This window comes from Grammomys surdaster, unplaced genomic scaffold (assembly GCF_004785775.1).
Source record: "Grammomys surdaster isolate TR1022 unplaced genomic scaffold, NIH_TR_1.0 166, whole genome shotgun sequence".
NCBI classification, from domain to species: domain Eukaryota; kingdom Metazoa; phylum Chordata; class Mammalia; order Rodentia; family Muridae; genus Grammomys; species Grammomys surdaster.
Window position 1 is genome coordinate 1,218,214 of NW_021604614.1, and position 15,413 is coordinate 1,233,626.

Genomic DNA, 15,413 nt, shown 5'->3' on the forward strand with positions numbered 1-15,413 from the left:
AGAGAGAGAGAGAGAGAGAGAGGAGAGAGAGAGAGAGAGAGAGAGAGAGAGAGAGAGAGAGAGAGAGAGAGATTTTGTTTTGAGACAGAGTATCTCTGTATAGCCCTGGCTGTCCTGGAACTCCCTATATAGACCAGGTTGGCCTCGAACTCACAGAGATCTGCTTGCTTCTCCCACGTAAGTGCTGGGATTAAAGGTACATGCCACCATCACCCAGCTGTAATTCATGTTAAAAGATAGCCTTGCTATGTAAACCCCAAACTGGCCTCCAACACCTCGGGTCTCTGCCTGCAGAGAGCTGCCCATCTGGACCAGGGCTTATGATGAGAGGGCCTTGCATCCCTTCAGAGAGTGTGCACGGGGCCTGCTCTGCTGAGAGGCCGGCTCTTTCCTTCCACCACAATTCCAGGAAATGCTTGACACAGGTTACAGTTTGGGGGAGCTGGCTCTGTTGCTTAAGCGCCTGCTGAGCAATCATGAGGACCTGAGTTCGGACCTCCAGCACCCACATTAAAGCCACGTATAGCGGCAGACATAACCGTAGTGCTGGAGTTAGGGGTGTGTGTGAAGCAGAGACAGAAGGAGCCTGGGAACTCCATGGTCAGTCAGTCCAGCCAATTGGTGAGAGACCCTGAGTCAGATTAGGGTGGAAAAGCTTAAATAGAGGAAAGACATTTGATTCTGGTCTTTGTCCTAGTCACACACACACACACACACACACACAAGCATGGCCATACAATGCACATACACACTACACTCATCACACACACACACACACACACACACACACACACACACACACACGCTACCCCCTTATACTATACACCATACATACTGCCTGCCCACCCACACACATACTGTACACCATACACCACACTACACACATAGTGCACACATCACACACACAGTACACATACACACACAGTACACGCTCCACACACACTACAGCACATGCCAAACACACAGTACAAACATACACCACACACTACACCACACATACATACATACATACATACACACACACACACACACACACACACACACACGTTAAAACCTATCACTTTGGGACAAAAAGGAGAGTGGACAGGAGGAAGAGGAACAGGAGGACAAAGCTCAGTTAGGACACGGTGACTGGTGACTGAAATCCCAGTCAGTAATCAGGAGACTGAGGCAGGAGGATTATTACAAAGAGTTCTAATATAGCCTGGTCTACCAGGCTAGTCAGGGTTACATAGTGAGACCCTGTCTCAAATAAACAAAACAAACATGGCCATACACTGTACACACACACACACACACACACACACACACGCGCGCGCACGCGCGCACACACACACACAAACACACGCTACCCCCCTCTGCACACAAGATGACACAGCTGGTAAAGGTGCTTACCTCACAAGCCTGGTGGTCAGAGTTGGATCTCACATAAATGTGGAAGGAGAGAGCCGATTCCACACAGTTGACCTCTGACCTCCACACACATGCGGCGGCACATGCACCCCCACACATCTTGCACAGGGACATACAATAATTTGTGTGTGTGTGTGTGAGAGAGAGAGAGGGGAGGTCCTCTGTGTAGCCTTGGCTGTCCTGGAATTTGCTCTGTAGACCAGGCTGGCTTTGAACTCACAGAGATCTGCCTCTCTCTGCCGCTGGAGTGCCAGGGTTAAAGGCATGTGTCACCACAACCCAGCATCACACACAATTAATTTACAAACAGCCCACAAACCCTCCAGGCTGAAAGGGCATTTTCTTGACTCCATTTCTCTTCCCACTTGAACTTCAGAAGGCTATGCTCTTGCTCAGAGGTAGGTGGCTGGATGTGATGGGACCTGGTTCCTTGATGCCACCCACCTCTCCTTACTGGGCCCCTCAGGAAGAATGAGAGCCCTACTCAGTCCTTATAGGGAGAGACCCTGGTCCTCCCTACTCCCTGCTAGTCGCAGTCACAGAGACCCAGTCACAGCCTGTCACCCGGGCACCTAGTGTATTTATTACAGTCCGAATGTTTTCCCGCACTGCGGAGAAAGAGGGAAGGGTTAACAGAGAAGGTGGGAACCCGGATCAGACCCCAGACTCCTCCCCCCACCAGAGCCCAGGGCATCTGCCCTATTGGGCCAAGGAAGACTTTGAGATCCCTGAGGGCCCCAGCAGGGGGGTGGGCGGGGCTGGGTGCCGCAGAAGAGGGCTGGAGGGGGGGACCACCTCCTTCCCATCCTGTTCCAGGCTGAGGGCTTTGGCTGGAACCTACCACCCTAGTTCTGAAAGCCTTGACCAAACCTGCCCCATCAAAGCCTGGTAAGGAGGCCCCCCTTGGGCAGGCTCCGAAGTGCACCGCGTGTTAGCTTGTGACAGTGAGCTATCATTTGGCCCATAACCTAGACGGCAGCCCATATCTGTCTCTCAGTAGCCCTTGACCTGTTTGCTCATCTGACTGCATTGTTTGGGTCCACAAAAAATGCCGCTGCTTTCTACCCGTGTGTCCTTTCTTGTCTTCTGACCTGAATTCCCAGTCTCTCACTTTTAAGACAGGTTCTCCTGTACCCCAGGTTGGATTCGAACTCACTATGTAGCCTAAGATGACCTTGAACTTCGGTCCTTCTGCCTCTACCTCCAGAGTGCTGGGATTACAGGCATGCACTAGCATGCTCGGTTTTATGCTTTGTTTGGGATGGAACCCAGGACTTCATGCATGCTAGCCAAGCACTCTACCAACTGAGCTACGTCCTCAGCCCCTGAACTTCCTATCTTTGACTTCAGGGTTAGATACAGATGTGGTATATGCCACCTCTTGTGCTGATGAAGGCCTGGAGGGTGTGGCCTTGATGTGAGGGCAAGGGAGAGAGATGGGGCCAAGTGTGAACTTCTCGTTCTGCCTGGCAATACACCAAGAGTTAGGTGGTCCTTCCTTCTCGCTTAGATCTGGCTCTCTTTGCCCATTTTCAGATCCACCCCGTGGGAGATAGAGAAAGAGGAGGGGAAGGTTCCAGGCTTGGCACCTTCCAAGCTGTGCAGGGGTCCACTGAGCTCAGGTGAGGTGACAGCCAACGGTGGACGCTTGTGCCATACACAGGCGATGGGCCCCAGGCTGGTAAGCTGGCCTCAAGCAGAAGAGGGGGCATGGTGATCTGATCCCTGTGTTCGAAAAGGCTCTTTGTTCCCTGGGCATGGTGGGTGGGCAGGGCGTGGGGATGGGCACACTTCCGGGGGAGGACAATTCAATTCCTCCTCGTGGGTGGGTCACCCGCTCTAAAGGAAGTTCTTCTCTAGTCCCACTTGCCCACGTGCTGCCCCACCCCCACCCCGGGAGCTCTATAGCAGTATGGGGGATACAGACCCCTCTTTCCCAGGTCTCAGGGCCCCAGCCTCTCCTTGTTCCAGGGCCTTCCAACCCTAGATGGGTCCGTCTGGGCTTAGAAGCCCCCACTCTCTGAGCTGCTCCGGCTGTGGTAGCTTGGACTGCGGCTCCTGGAGGCGCTGCAGGAGCGGCTGCGAGTCCCGTGACTGCGGCTGCTGTAGCTTTCGTGGCTGTGGCCAGGGCTTGGGCTCCTGCTGTGGCTCCGGCTTGAGTAGTCGGTGCTCAAGCAGCTGGAGGAAGAGGAGGGGCTGGGCCGGTAGTAGGGGATGGGACGCTTTCGGGCACTGTAGGAGAGAGAAAATAGATCCTAGCCCACCCAGAGCCCCAAGCTCTGCCCATCCGTGGCCCTCACTCGGACCTCAGTCCCCACCCAGCAGTGGCCAGGGCTTCCTGCCTAAGTTTTCCCTGAGTCTTGGCCTCAAGGACAACCCCAGTTCCAAACGTCTGTGTCCTTTACCGAATTCATATTGATTGTTTTGTTTTTCTTTGTCTGCCTGCAAGCCAAAAAGCCCAAATTCTTTATTGATCGGAGTGTGTGTTAAGAAATGTTTTCTGAGTAAATGAAGTTTATTGGGTATGTGTGTTTCCGTTTCTCCCGTTTGTCATGCTGGGGAGAGGGAAAGTGCCTCACAAATATGAGGGTGTTCTAGTCCAGCTGAGGTTCACCCTGAACATCATGAATGAAAGTTTCTCTTCCTTTACATTTTTTTTTAAATTTTTGATTATGGGTCTGTGTGTGTGTGTGTGGGGGGGCTATTTGCGCATGTGCAGGAGCCATGGAGGCTGGAGGTTGTTGGATGCCCTGGAGCTGATCAGCGTGAAACTTTCATGTGTGTGTCCTGGGACTTGAACTCGGGTCCTCTGGAAGGGCAGTAAATGCTCTTAACCTTGGAGTCATCTCTCTAACCCAACATTTTATTTTATTTTTATTTTCTAAGGGTTTGATATATCTCATGCTTGTTTCAGCCTCACTGTGTAGCCAAGGCTGGTCCTGAACTCCCGATTCTCTACCTCCTGAGTGCTATAATCACAGGCATGTGCCACCAGACTTTTCTTTCCTCCTCTTTTCTTCTTTCCTTCCTTCTTTTCTGGCTTTATTTTAGACAGTGTCGCTATGAAGCTCATACTAGCCTGCAATGTTCAGTTGCCTCAGCTTCTGAGTTCTGGGGTCACAGACCTGTGCCATTATGCCCAGCATCAATGAAACTAATTTCTTTATTGAGACAGAGCTTCATGTATCCCAGGCTAGCCTCGAGCCTACTGTGTAGCAGAGGATGTCCTTGAACTTCTGATCCTTCTGCCTTTAACTTCCTGAGTGCTGGGACTGCAGATTTTTGTCATCAGTCTGTGCATGAGGACTCCAGGACAGCAGGTTTGTGGCACACTGGGTTCTATGCATGTTCTACAAGCGTTCTCTTAACTGAGGCACATCCATAGACCTTTGAATGAATAGGGGTGACACAGCATAAGCTCAATGACTGCTTCTTTGCTTGCAAGTATTAGTGAAAGTGGCCAAGTCCTGTTTCTCTGCCTCCCCATTCCTCCTCTGAATAGGATAGTTAGATATTTTTTTTTTGCTTTGTTTGTTTGTTTGTCTATGTTTTATTTTTTTAAGACAGTGTTTCTCTGTGTAGCCTTGGCTGTCCTGGAACTCACTCTGTAGACCAGGCTGGCTTTGAACTTTGGAGATCTACCTGCCTCTGCTTCCCAAGTGCTGGGATTAAAGGCCTGTGCCACCGGTGCCTGGAGATATATATATATATATATTTCGCAGACAAGGTTTCTCTGGAAGCCTTGGCTGTCTTGGAACTCAGCAGACCAGGCTGAGAAGATTTATTTAGACTTTCATGGCCACTCAAAGGGAACAAGGAGGAGATCCCTCGCCACTGCTGTCTCAGTTCTAGTTTGTCCCCACCTCCCACTTCCATCCCATCCCTTCACTCAGCTACCTCCCGCTGGCCCGGAGTTAGTTTGAAGGCATGAGGCTACATCCAGAGAAAAGAAAAGAAAGTGGTTAAGGGGTCTCTAATGCCCCGCCGCAAGGGTTAATTCTGAGGAAGAAAACCAGCTGTGCATTAGTAGAAGGAGGAGGCAGCCTGGGACAGAGGGGCTGAAGTGGGTGCCCAGCTGGGAGATGTGAAATTCTGGCCATCTTAGGACCCTCGGTGTAGAACTGAGTGTATCTGGGATGCTATCTCTAGCATAGTGGTCTGGTCTTTAGCTCTGAGTAAAGGAGGCAGCCATATTGCTTTCTTGGAGACTCAGACTATCGAGGACTCTAATGGGATAGTTTTTGACCAGTGTGGGGCGCGACCCCTTTGGGACCTCATATCAGATATTTCCATTGATTCATAACAGTAGCAAAATAGTTATGAAACGGCAATGAAAATAATTTTTATGGTGGGGAGGGATGCAGCATCAGGAAGGTTGGGAACCACTGGGCTAAGGAGACTTCATTTGAGAAGAGTGTCTTGGAGTTGAAAAAGATTCTTACAGATTTCAGCTAATTAGACACATCTGGTCACTGAGGGCCAGAAAGGTACATTCAGTCTCCCCTGCCTCAGAAAGGCAGGGCAAAGTTGGGCTCAGAATCCTGCCAATGGCAATCTCATCATACTGGGGTAATCCTGGGCTTCAGGGTAATTTTTGATTTGTTGGGATTAGGGATTGAATCTAGGGCCTCACACATACTAGGCAGGGGCTCTACCACTGAGCCACGCCCCCAGCCCCTCACTGGGGGATTCTAGGCAGGGCTCTACCACTGAGCCACACCCCCAGCCCCTCACTGGGGGATTCTAGGCAGGGGCTCTACCGCTGAGCCACGCCCCCAGCCCCTCACTGGGGATTCTAGGCAGGGCTCTACCACTGAGCCACGCCCCTAGCCCCTCACTGGGAGATTCTAGGCAAACATTCTACCAATCTTTTTATTTTGAGCCAAGGTCTTGCTGGTTTCTCAGGCTCGCCCTGAATCCCCCCACCCCCATTCTACCTAAGTAGATGGGATGAGAGGCCTGAGCCACCAGTCCCAGCTTTTGGATGATTTCATCTGCAGATCCAGACCCCTCTAGTCCTCTGTCACCTCAGCCACACGCCTCATTCTGCATGGAGGGTTCCTGAGACAGCTGCCCCAGATACTAGTATGCTCTGCCTCCTCCAATTCCCCAGAGTGTTGGGAGGTTAGTGAGAAAAGGAGACGCAGATGGAAAGCGGACCACCACCAGACTAGCTCACATGAATATCACTTGGGCTGCCTGTGGAGCCCGGTCCACACGGCCCCCAGGCTGGCCACAGGCCACACAGCAGGAGGTTCCTTAAGATGAAGGAGAAAAGTTCGTATCATTGAGAGTGTGATAGACACGGGGAGGGAAGAAGGGGCTCCAGATGGATGAACGGAATCTTCCAGAGCTGAACTCCATGCCAGTGGCTGGCCACTCCGACCCATGTACAGACCAGCTCCGATTCATGGCGCTTCTTCCCTCCCAAGGTTGTCACTTCTGTCTCTGATGCTCTGGCACCCTCGTCTCTCCCCAACTCTTCGATGACCCCTGGGTTCATTAGTTTCTCTTCGCCCAACCCATCTCTCCTTTAGTTCTTTCTCCGTCCTCCCCTGATAAAACCTTCCTCTTTCCTTAGTATCAGGATCAGATCAATCTAGAAGGCCCTCAGGCCTGTGAACCTCGACTCCCTGACATCCCAGGCTACCCATAAGAGTCACTAGCCCTAGTCTCTTCTCGCCCCTTTTGTACCTGGTGATGCGTCTCGGCTCCATGAAACTGGGCGAGTCTCGGCGCCGCTTTCGGATCGGCGAGTAGCTGCGGGAGCGACGCCGGGTGCGGGCGGCCTCAGCCTCGGCGTGCCTTGCACGGCCGCCTTCGCTGTCCTTGTCCCTGTGGGACCGATCATGGTGAGGGATTCCCGCCATCTGGGCCCTCAGTTCGGGTTCTTTGCCATCCGCCCCCGCCCACCGACACTACTCCCGTTGGGACACTTACCGGCCAAGAGGTTTCTTGGGCGATGGTGAGAGGCTGGGGCTGCGGGTCCTTTTGTCTGGGGAGCGCGAGCGGGATTTGGAGGGCGAGCGGCTGGAGCTCCAGGACCCCGGATGGGGACCCGGGCTGCGCGATGAGCTGTTTCCTTCAGGGCCGCCCCGTCGGCCGTGAGCGCCTGGGGATGGCGAGGTGCTTGCGGGCCGTGCGCGCGGGGGTCGCTCCTTTGCCCTAGAAGAGGAGTGCGGGGCAGGGTTCGGTGGTGTGGACTGCGGGCCCTGAGAGACATAGGTTGCGTGGGACGCAGTAGAGATCCATGAGCCCACCCCAGAGGAAACGGGGAGTCAAAGGACAAATTGGCGATTCTACGTGGGATTATTAGCAAGGGAAGGGGACTCCATCGGAAGTGATGGAGTGACGGGCTGCCCATGGAACGTTGATGGGGGAACCCCAGTTGGAGTGATCGGCTAGGGGCCGTATGTGGGGTGACCAACGAGGTCACGGTGTGGGGGTGAGCAGTGAGGGGTGCTCCTGTGCAGTGTAGGCAGGAGGTCGGCTCACCGTTTCCCGTGTCCGCCGTGGCCTCGCTCGGAGCCAGGCTCGGGCCCGGGGCCCGGGGCGCCGCCGCCGGAGTCGCTGCTGGAGTGTGCCCCGCTGAGCGAGCGCGACGAGCCCCGAGGCGGCGCGGGCTTTGCACGCCGGCGCCCCCTGCGGCGGGGCGCGTTGGCCAAGGACCGCGATCGCCTCCTCCTCCGCCGCCGGCGCCGGCGCCTGGCTGTCCCTCCCGCCGGGCGGCCCCCGCGACCCTGCGACGACGGCGCGGAGCGGGGGCTCTGACTGTCCTTCCCACGAGCGGGCGGCGTGGGCGCGGCGGCCGCCTTGTCGCAGGCCCGGGGCGAGCTGGGCTTCTGACGGGGAGAGAGGCAGAGAAGGGCACGGAGGGGCGGAGAGGGGGCGAGAGAGGCCGGGAGGGATGCAGAGAGGACCAGAGCAGAGAGGGTTTCGGATGCATCGGATGGACATCGGAGGGCGGGGAAGAAGCAGAAGAGGGGCGGGGAGGGTGCAAGCGGGATGGAGAGGTTGGAGAGAAAAAGAGAAGGATCGAGGGGGCGGGGAGGGGACGTGAGAGGGCAGTGGGGTGGGGGGAGAAAAGGAGAGAGGGCTTTCACCGGGCCTAGGCCGCGGGCTGCAGCCCCGTAGCATCGCACACACGGTTCCCGCGCCTGCCCTGCCTCTACCTCTCCTGAGTGTTCACCTTCTGGCCTTAACATAGCAGACCATGCAAGGTTGTCGGCATGCACAACACAAGAGGGACGGAGCGGTGGGGATGGAGGCTGCGGGGGAGGGGGAGCTCCAGGATGGGGCACCAGAGGGATTGGCATTGTCCCCGCATGGGGGTCAGACGGTTTCCCCCCAGTAGAGAGAAGAGAGAGGTACGACACTGGTAGGTCAAGCCAGGGCCAGCCCACCAGGGCCAGGCTCCCCCCACCAGGGTAAAGGGCATGGGGTGGGGGTTGTCACACGGCACACAGATGGGGGAGGGGGCAAGATAACTGAACTCAAAATTCAACCGAAGAAAAGGAGTCAAAAACAGAAATAAAAAAGAAAACCAAAATAAAAATAATAATATAACGGAAACAAAAATACCACAAATATCATTATATACCCAAATCAAAATGATCTGCTGGGGAACCTGACTTTATTATATCATCATCATTATTATTGTTATTATTATTTTCTTTCTGTTAATATTTGGCTTTGTTTTGGCGACCCTGCTGAGAGCTCAGGGATGTCCAGTAGCTGACCGACTGTCTTTCTGTTTCTCTCTTTTCTTTTTCTGTTTTTTTTCATTTCTTTTCTTTCTTTTCTTTTTTTTTTAATTTTTAACGTTCTGATTTTTTTTAAGTCCCTCTTGGTTAACGTCCACTTACCAATAAAGTGGCACTTCCTCCTTTAGTAGGTAAGTTGTGTAAGAGAAGGGAAAAGCGTGGTAGCATAAGTTCATCATTAGAGTCACAAAAATGCAAGAGAGACAGAGAGAGAGAGAGAAAAACGCAACCACCCCCGAGGCCCGAGAGGAGGCCGGTTCACCTCTAGCGGACCAGCAAATGTCCAGCTGCTTGGGCGTCAGCCGGTGCCCTGGGCTGACATCTGAATCGGACTGTTAATTTACTTCTTTTCCAAGAGTGAGTTAGGACCAGAAAGGGAACCTGACACCATCCGAGGTCCTGGCTGGGAACTAGGAATGGAGCCTGCTACTATCTCAGCACCACGGAGCCCTGGATAAGTGAATATCCCCAGTCTAGGTCTCAGTTTCCCCATCTGCACCACGAGGGTTCGGCTTTTGCTTCCCAATGTCTCTTCCAGGGTAAATAGTTCAGGATTATCCGGTTGTGCCCCCCCCAGCCTCCCTACCCCTCCCTTCACAAAAAGACCCTCCTGACTTTGGGCCCCAACCTTGCAAGAGCAGATGCTACTTACTATTCTTGCCACTATTCGGTTTACAGATTTGTCCCTGACACTTCCACAGTCATTACCCAGCCTGATCTGCTGTCTGTAACCTCAGGTTTGCTTGTTTGAGACAGAGTTTCACTATGTAGCAATGGCTAGGCTTGAGATCCATTTGCTTCTGCTTCCCAGGCTGGAGTTAAAGGCCTGCACAATCCTGCCAGTGAGTATTCTTTTATTCTCTTTGTTTCTTGATTCTTTTTTTTCTTTTCTTCTTTTTTTTTTCCTTTTAGACAGGGTTTCTCTGTTTAGCCCTGGCTATCTTGGAATTTGCTCTGTAGACCAGGCTGGCCTAGAACTGAAGAGACCCACCTGCCTCTGCTTCCTGAGTGCTGAGACTCAAGGTGGGCACCGCTGCCACTGCCACCCAGCTCTTTTCTGAATAGGACAGGCTCTCCCATACTACACTCTGGCTTGGAGTCCAGAATTCAATATGCAGCTCAAGATGACTTTTGACTCAGGATTCTACAGATGTCACTTCTTAAATGCTAAGATTACAAAAGCACATCACCATGCCCAACCTGTTTTTTTTTTAGACACAGTTTTACTATATAGCCTTGAACTTGAAATCCTCTTGCCTCGGTCTCGTGAATGTTGGGATTACAGGCTTGTGCCACCATTGTTGGGCATAATCCCAATTTTTAGCATAAAACAGGACACTAATTCCTTAATGCTACTGGCTAAGGAAGGAAGAATTGGCTTCATTAAGGGCCAATCAGGGAATTTCAGGTACCAGAAGGGGGTCTGAGCTAACTTTGTTCAGGTTATCTTGCTATCACTGAAAAGGAAGCATGATTTCCTTATGATTTCCTTGGCCTGGCTTTGGATATTTATGGCAGAGGGGATGAGGGCCCAGACCTCTCTTCAGGGCTCCAGAGTTACAGCCAGGAAGTATGCCTCATTGACGAAATGTACAGCTGGTTTGTGATTGGTTGTGATTGGCTGAAGGAATCAATGAACACTAGCCATAGCTGGTGAATACACTGTGGGAGTCAACGAGCCATGAAGACTTCTCCCAGGAGAGCTGGTCTTTGTCCCACAGCAGTGGCTGACATGGGTGACCAGGGTGGGTATGATCTGGTAGTCACCTGTCCCACTAAGCAACCTTCACCTCCTGGTCAGCTTACGCTAGGGGAACTGGAGGCTGATTGTTGTTTTATTTTAGACAAGGTCTCTTGTAGCTGAGGCTGGCCTGGAACTAGGAACTCTTGCTCTAGTTGAACTTCTGATTCTTCTGCCTCCACCATCAGTGCTGGGATTACAGTTGTTTTTATGCAGTGCTTTGGATCAAACCCAGGGCTTCGTGCATGCATGCTAGGCAAGAACTCTACTGACTGAGTTACATCCCTGGCCCCATTTAAAAAATTCAGACAGGGTCTCATGTAGCCAAGGCTGGCCTCAAATTCTCTATGTAACCAAAGATGACCTTGAACTCCAGAAAATTCCTGCGTCTTCGTTATGTGCCCAGATTACACTGTGCCCAGCTTGAGGCTGGTTGTTGTACAATACTTGCATTCTCAAAAGGCATCTCCAGAAGAACCCTCAGCTTCCTCCCCAACCCCAACAGGCAAATAACATCTTACAATCCCTGGTCTGTACCAGGGTTCTCTCACTGAATTTCCTTCTGGAAGGCAAATGAGAGTGATGGTGTCTCTAGGATCTTCAAATGCAGCCTATGCCCAAGGTGGTCAGCTTGTCAACTAAACAGAGACATCAGGTAAGGGGGCCTTAGGAACAAATGCATGGTAACTCACAGCCCAGCGTCACCATGGTCCCCTCCTTTAAGGCGACCCTGTTCAGGGGAGGCAGCAAGGCCAGTGGTGAAGGACTACACACTGGGATTGGACCAGATCGAACTAGAGCTAGAGACCTGGTTCAAGGAAAGAAACAGAGTAGGGGTCGGGAGAGATCACGCCCATGATGCTCCTTGCCATCCACAAGCAGGAAGCCCCTCCCACCCTCCCCCTCAGCACTACAGATTGAACCCAGTGCCTCGTGGATGCTAGGTAAGTTACCCTACCAGTGAGCCACAGTTCCAGCTCCCTTCCTGTCCCTTTGAACAGGGTTCCACGTAGCTCAGTTAGGACTCACTATATAGCCAAAGTTGACCTTGAACGCTTTAAGCTGTTTTTTTTTTTTAAATTAAAAAGGTGGTCGCTTACCCTCATAAAAGTCATGCCACCATTGCATGGATGGACACTTCTTGCCAGACATTGGACTTTAATTTTTCCTGTCTCCACCTCCATGAGCACCAAGATCACAGACATGAACCATTTTGCCTGATTTATGGGTCCTTCAGTTTATAAGCCATGCTTCATGCGTGCTAGGCAAACATGGCGACTGAGCTAATACTACCCAGTCCCACACAGACCCACCCTGACTTCCCTTGACTTGGAGGCGGGATAGAGTTTTAGGAACAGAAAGGATCTGGATTGGATGGCTGAATACTCCTAAGATGCTTCTGTCCCCAGCCATTGAGGTCCAAGCCAAGATAGGTGGCTTCCTACCTTCCTACCCATGTCTTGAGGTCTCAGCTCCACATTGCTCTCCTGTGATTCCTTTCGAGCCTACTGACCTCAGTCATGCTTCTTCAGGAAGAACCCCTTGAGGGGATTTAAGTTGGTTGTGAGAACTTATGCTAAGTCTCATGCTAGGTGGGCCCCGCTTCCCCACCGATAGGATGGGGGTGGGCAGAATCTTGGGTGGGTTGGCCCACAAAGGGGTTGTCCTGTATGCTGGCCCCAGGCTAAAAGGATCAGAGCAGGGGATGAAGGCCTGGGGTCGGATGGAAAGAGTCCCCTGCAGCCTAGGATGGCAGAACTTAGGAAGACGGTGCTGTCAGGGAGCCCTTGGGGGGGGGGGCAGGCCACTCATCCCTCCAGAAGCTGCTAAGAAAAGTCACCATGATCCTGCCAGAGGCTGCATCTCAGCCTCAGCTTGGCTGGGCCTCCTTCTTCCTAGGGGTTGAGTGAAATCCAGGGCTTATGGAATTCCTTCCTTCTTTTCTTCCCTTCCTTCCTTCCTTCCTTCCTTCCTTCCTTCCTTCCTTCCTTCCTTCCTTCCTTCCTCCCTTCCTTTTTTCTTTCTTCCTTCCTTCTCCCTCTCTCTCTTTTGTGTATGTGTTTCTGTGTGTGTAGAGATGTATTTGTATGTGTTTTACATACAAATATGCATGTGGAGGCCAGTTATCAATCTTGGGTGTCTTTTTTCTAGGGGCCAACCATTCTTTTTAAATTGCATTTTTTAGCAGCTATATATTTTAAATTACATTTTTATTTAGTAATTCATGTGTGTGTATGTGTGTGTGTTTGTGTGTCAGTGTGTGTGTGTGTGTGTGTGTGTGTGTGTAGAGGACAGCTTGAGGAGCATTTGTGAGTTCTAGGATTGAACTGAGGCCACTGGGCCTGACGGCAAGCACCTTTACCCACTGAGCTATTTTGAGGACCCAGGGTTAGTCAATTAAGCTAGGCTGGCTGACCCGCAGGCCCCAGGCATCTTTCTGCCTTTGCCGTCCCAGAACTAGGACTAGAAGCGCAAGCCACCGTCTTTGGCTTTCTAACGTGGGTTCTGGGCTTGCACTCAGGTCCTCTTGCTTGCTGAGCAGACACGTAATACACTAAGTTATTTTCTTAGCTCTGCTAGTGACATCTTTTTCACCTCTTGTATAAGAAAAAATTTGAAGGTCAAGGGCAATAAACAAGGATGGAGAAAGGACACAGTGGAAGCAAGGGGGACCAGGAACAGAGGCAAGGGAACACCTGGAGTGACTTCCCTTGTGTCTCCTCTGGACCCCAAGACTGCTGCCTGCTTGCCTATATCCCGCTGTCTCCCTGGTTGTGATCCAGGAAGTCAGGAAGGTCAGAGCCTCCAAGTCCTCCTTAGGCTGAGGCTCCTCCCAGACTCCCTTATCCCCCTTGTGAAGAACAACGTTGTCATCTCCCTCCCAGCAAACACCATTCAAGATAGCTAGACGTGTTCTGAGGAACGAGTTGGCCTGACCCTTCCTTAAATAAACACAGGGGAAGTACTAACCCTTCCTTTTCCAAAGCTGAAGATGGAGAGTTATCAAAAACTCCCAATGGCTACTGAAACTTCAGGCAGGACCGGAAGCTGATGGGAGGAGGAGGGGATGGTGGTACCCTAAGGACCCACTTCTGACTGCCATTTTCCTTGCAGCTAGTTGAGCACTGGAGTGGCCATCACAAGTCTCATGTGATATAATGCTTGTTCTACCTCGAGTCACTCTGGCTATTAGCGATTGTCTCTTCTGGATCATTCTGCAACAAGGGATACCACTGCATTCTCAAATTCAGAAATTCAGCAGAAGAAAGGACACTGGGGACTTGGAGGAGCCCCTGTTCTAGGGGTAGGTAAGTTAAGATTTTATACCATCCCAAAAATCACCCTTGGCCAAGTCTTGGCCAAGTAGGTTCTTAGGGTCTAGAGCCCGCCCCTGGCCCGCTCCAGACCCTCTGAAGTGTCTCTATCACCACATCTAAGTTTCAGAGCTATGACTCTCTGTGGTAGTAATGCCTGTTGTTGCCCCAGAACCCTGAAGCTTGTACCTCCAAGCTCCACTACCATAAAAGGACTTGGTGTAAGTCTAGAGTTTATTCAGCCTGGTACAATCAGCCCCAAAGGGTGCAATGGGACTTAACTTTGAACTTGACCCTTAAGGTTCTCACACCCCATTCTTCTACTGCTTACTGTCTAGGTGGGTCCTGGAGGACTGAAGCGTGTGAGATCAAAGCTCTTAGCGGGTAAGGATGAAGGTTATGGGTTCTGAAACCACTCCGGACAGTAGTGGGGCAAATCAGCCCCACTGCAAGCACACAGTGCAGGAAGAGACACGAAGATTGAGTGTCGGACCACACACAAGAGCATTCAGCCAACAATGAGAATGAGGGAGAGTAAAGGGGGGCTTGGGGAGAGGATCGAGACAGAAAGGAAGAAGCAGAGACAGCGGAGATGGGAAGGAGAGAGGACGAGCCTGCAAAGCCATCAAGGGTTAGGGATGGAGAGTGAAGGGGACCAAACCATAGCCCAGGGGACAGTTTGGGTGGCTCAGTTTGGAGAAAGTGTAAGTGAAAGGTTAGTTAAAGAAAGAAAGAGAGAAAAGAGAAAAAATCAACTTAAAACAAAGTGGAAGAAGGGAAGGAGAGAGAGAGACAGAGACAGAGACAGAGACAGAGACAGAGACAGAGAGAGACAGACAGACAGACACAGAGAGACTGAGATTCAAACTAAGCAGAGTGGCTGCACTTATCTGATCTGAGAGCCAGAGAGCTAGTGCACAGCTGGGCTGGGGTGCCTACCTCCTCAGTGGGCAGGGATGGGGATGCAACAATTAAAAAAAAAAAAAAGGTCTCTGCATAGGGAATGCAGGACACTGGTGACTCCAAATGGCTCCTGCTCTGAGCCAGCAGAGAGGGAAACAGCCTGCCCAGTGGCTTCTGGATATCACTTCAGAAATGGAAAGGGCCACTTGTCAGCCACCTCTGTTAGAGTTCTTTCTTTCTTTCTTTCTTTCTTTCTTTCTTTCTTTCTTTCTTTCTTTC

The 15,413-nt window shown here is 51.7% G+C and overlaps 1 protein-coding gene across 2 annotated transcripts in view; it reads right to left on the minus strand.

Moving 5' to 3' along the window:
• Positions 1 to 1,976: 1,976 nt before the first annotated feature.
• Srrm3 (serine/arginine repetitive matrix 3) overlaps positions 1,977 to 15,413 on the minus strand; it is a 67,359-nt gene continuing 53,922 nt past the window's right edge. For both annotated transcript variants that reach the window (XM_028766194.1, XM_028766195.1), the window contains exons 12-15: positions 7,909 to 8,255; positions 7,354 to 7,578; positions 7,108 to 7,248; positions 1,977 to 3,645 (exon numbers count right to left, since the gene is read on the minus strand). In XM_028766194.1, the coding sequence (XP_028622027.1) occupies positions 3,417 to 3,645; positions 7,108 to 7,248; positions 7,354 to 7,578; positions 7,909 to 8,255 (942 nt within the window). In that variant the 3' untranslated portion in view covers positions 1,977 to 3,416. The remainder of the gene's footprint in view (positions 3,646 to 7,107; positions 7,249 to 7,353; positions 7,579 to 7,908; positions 8,256 to 15,413) is intronic.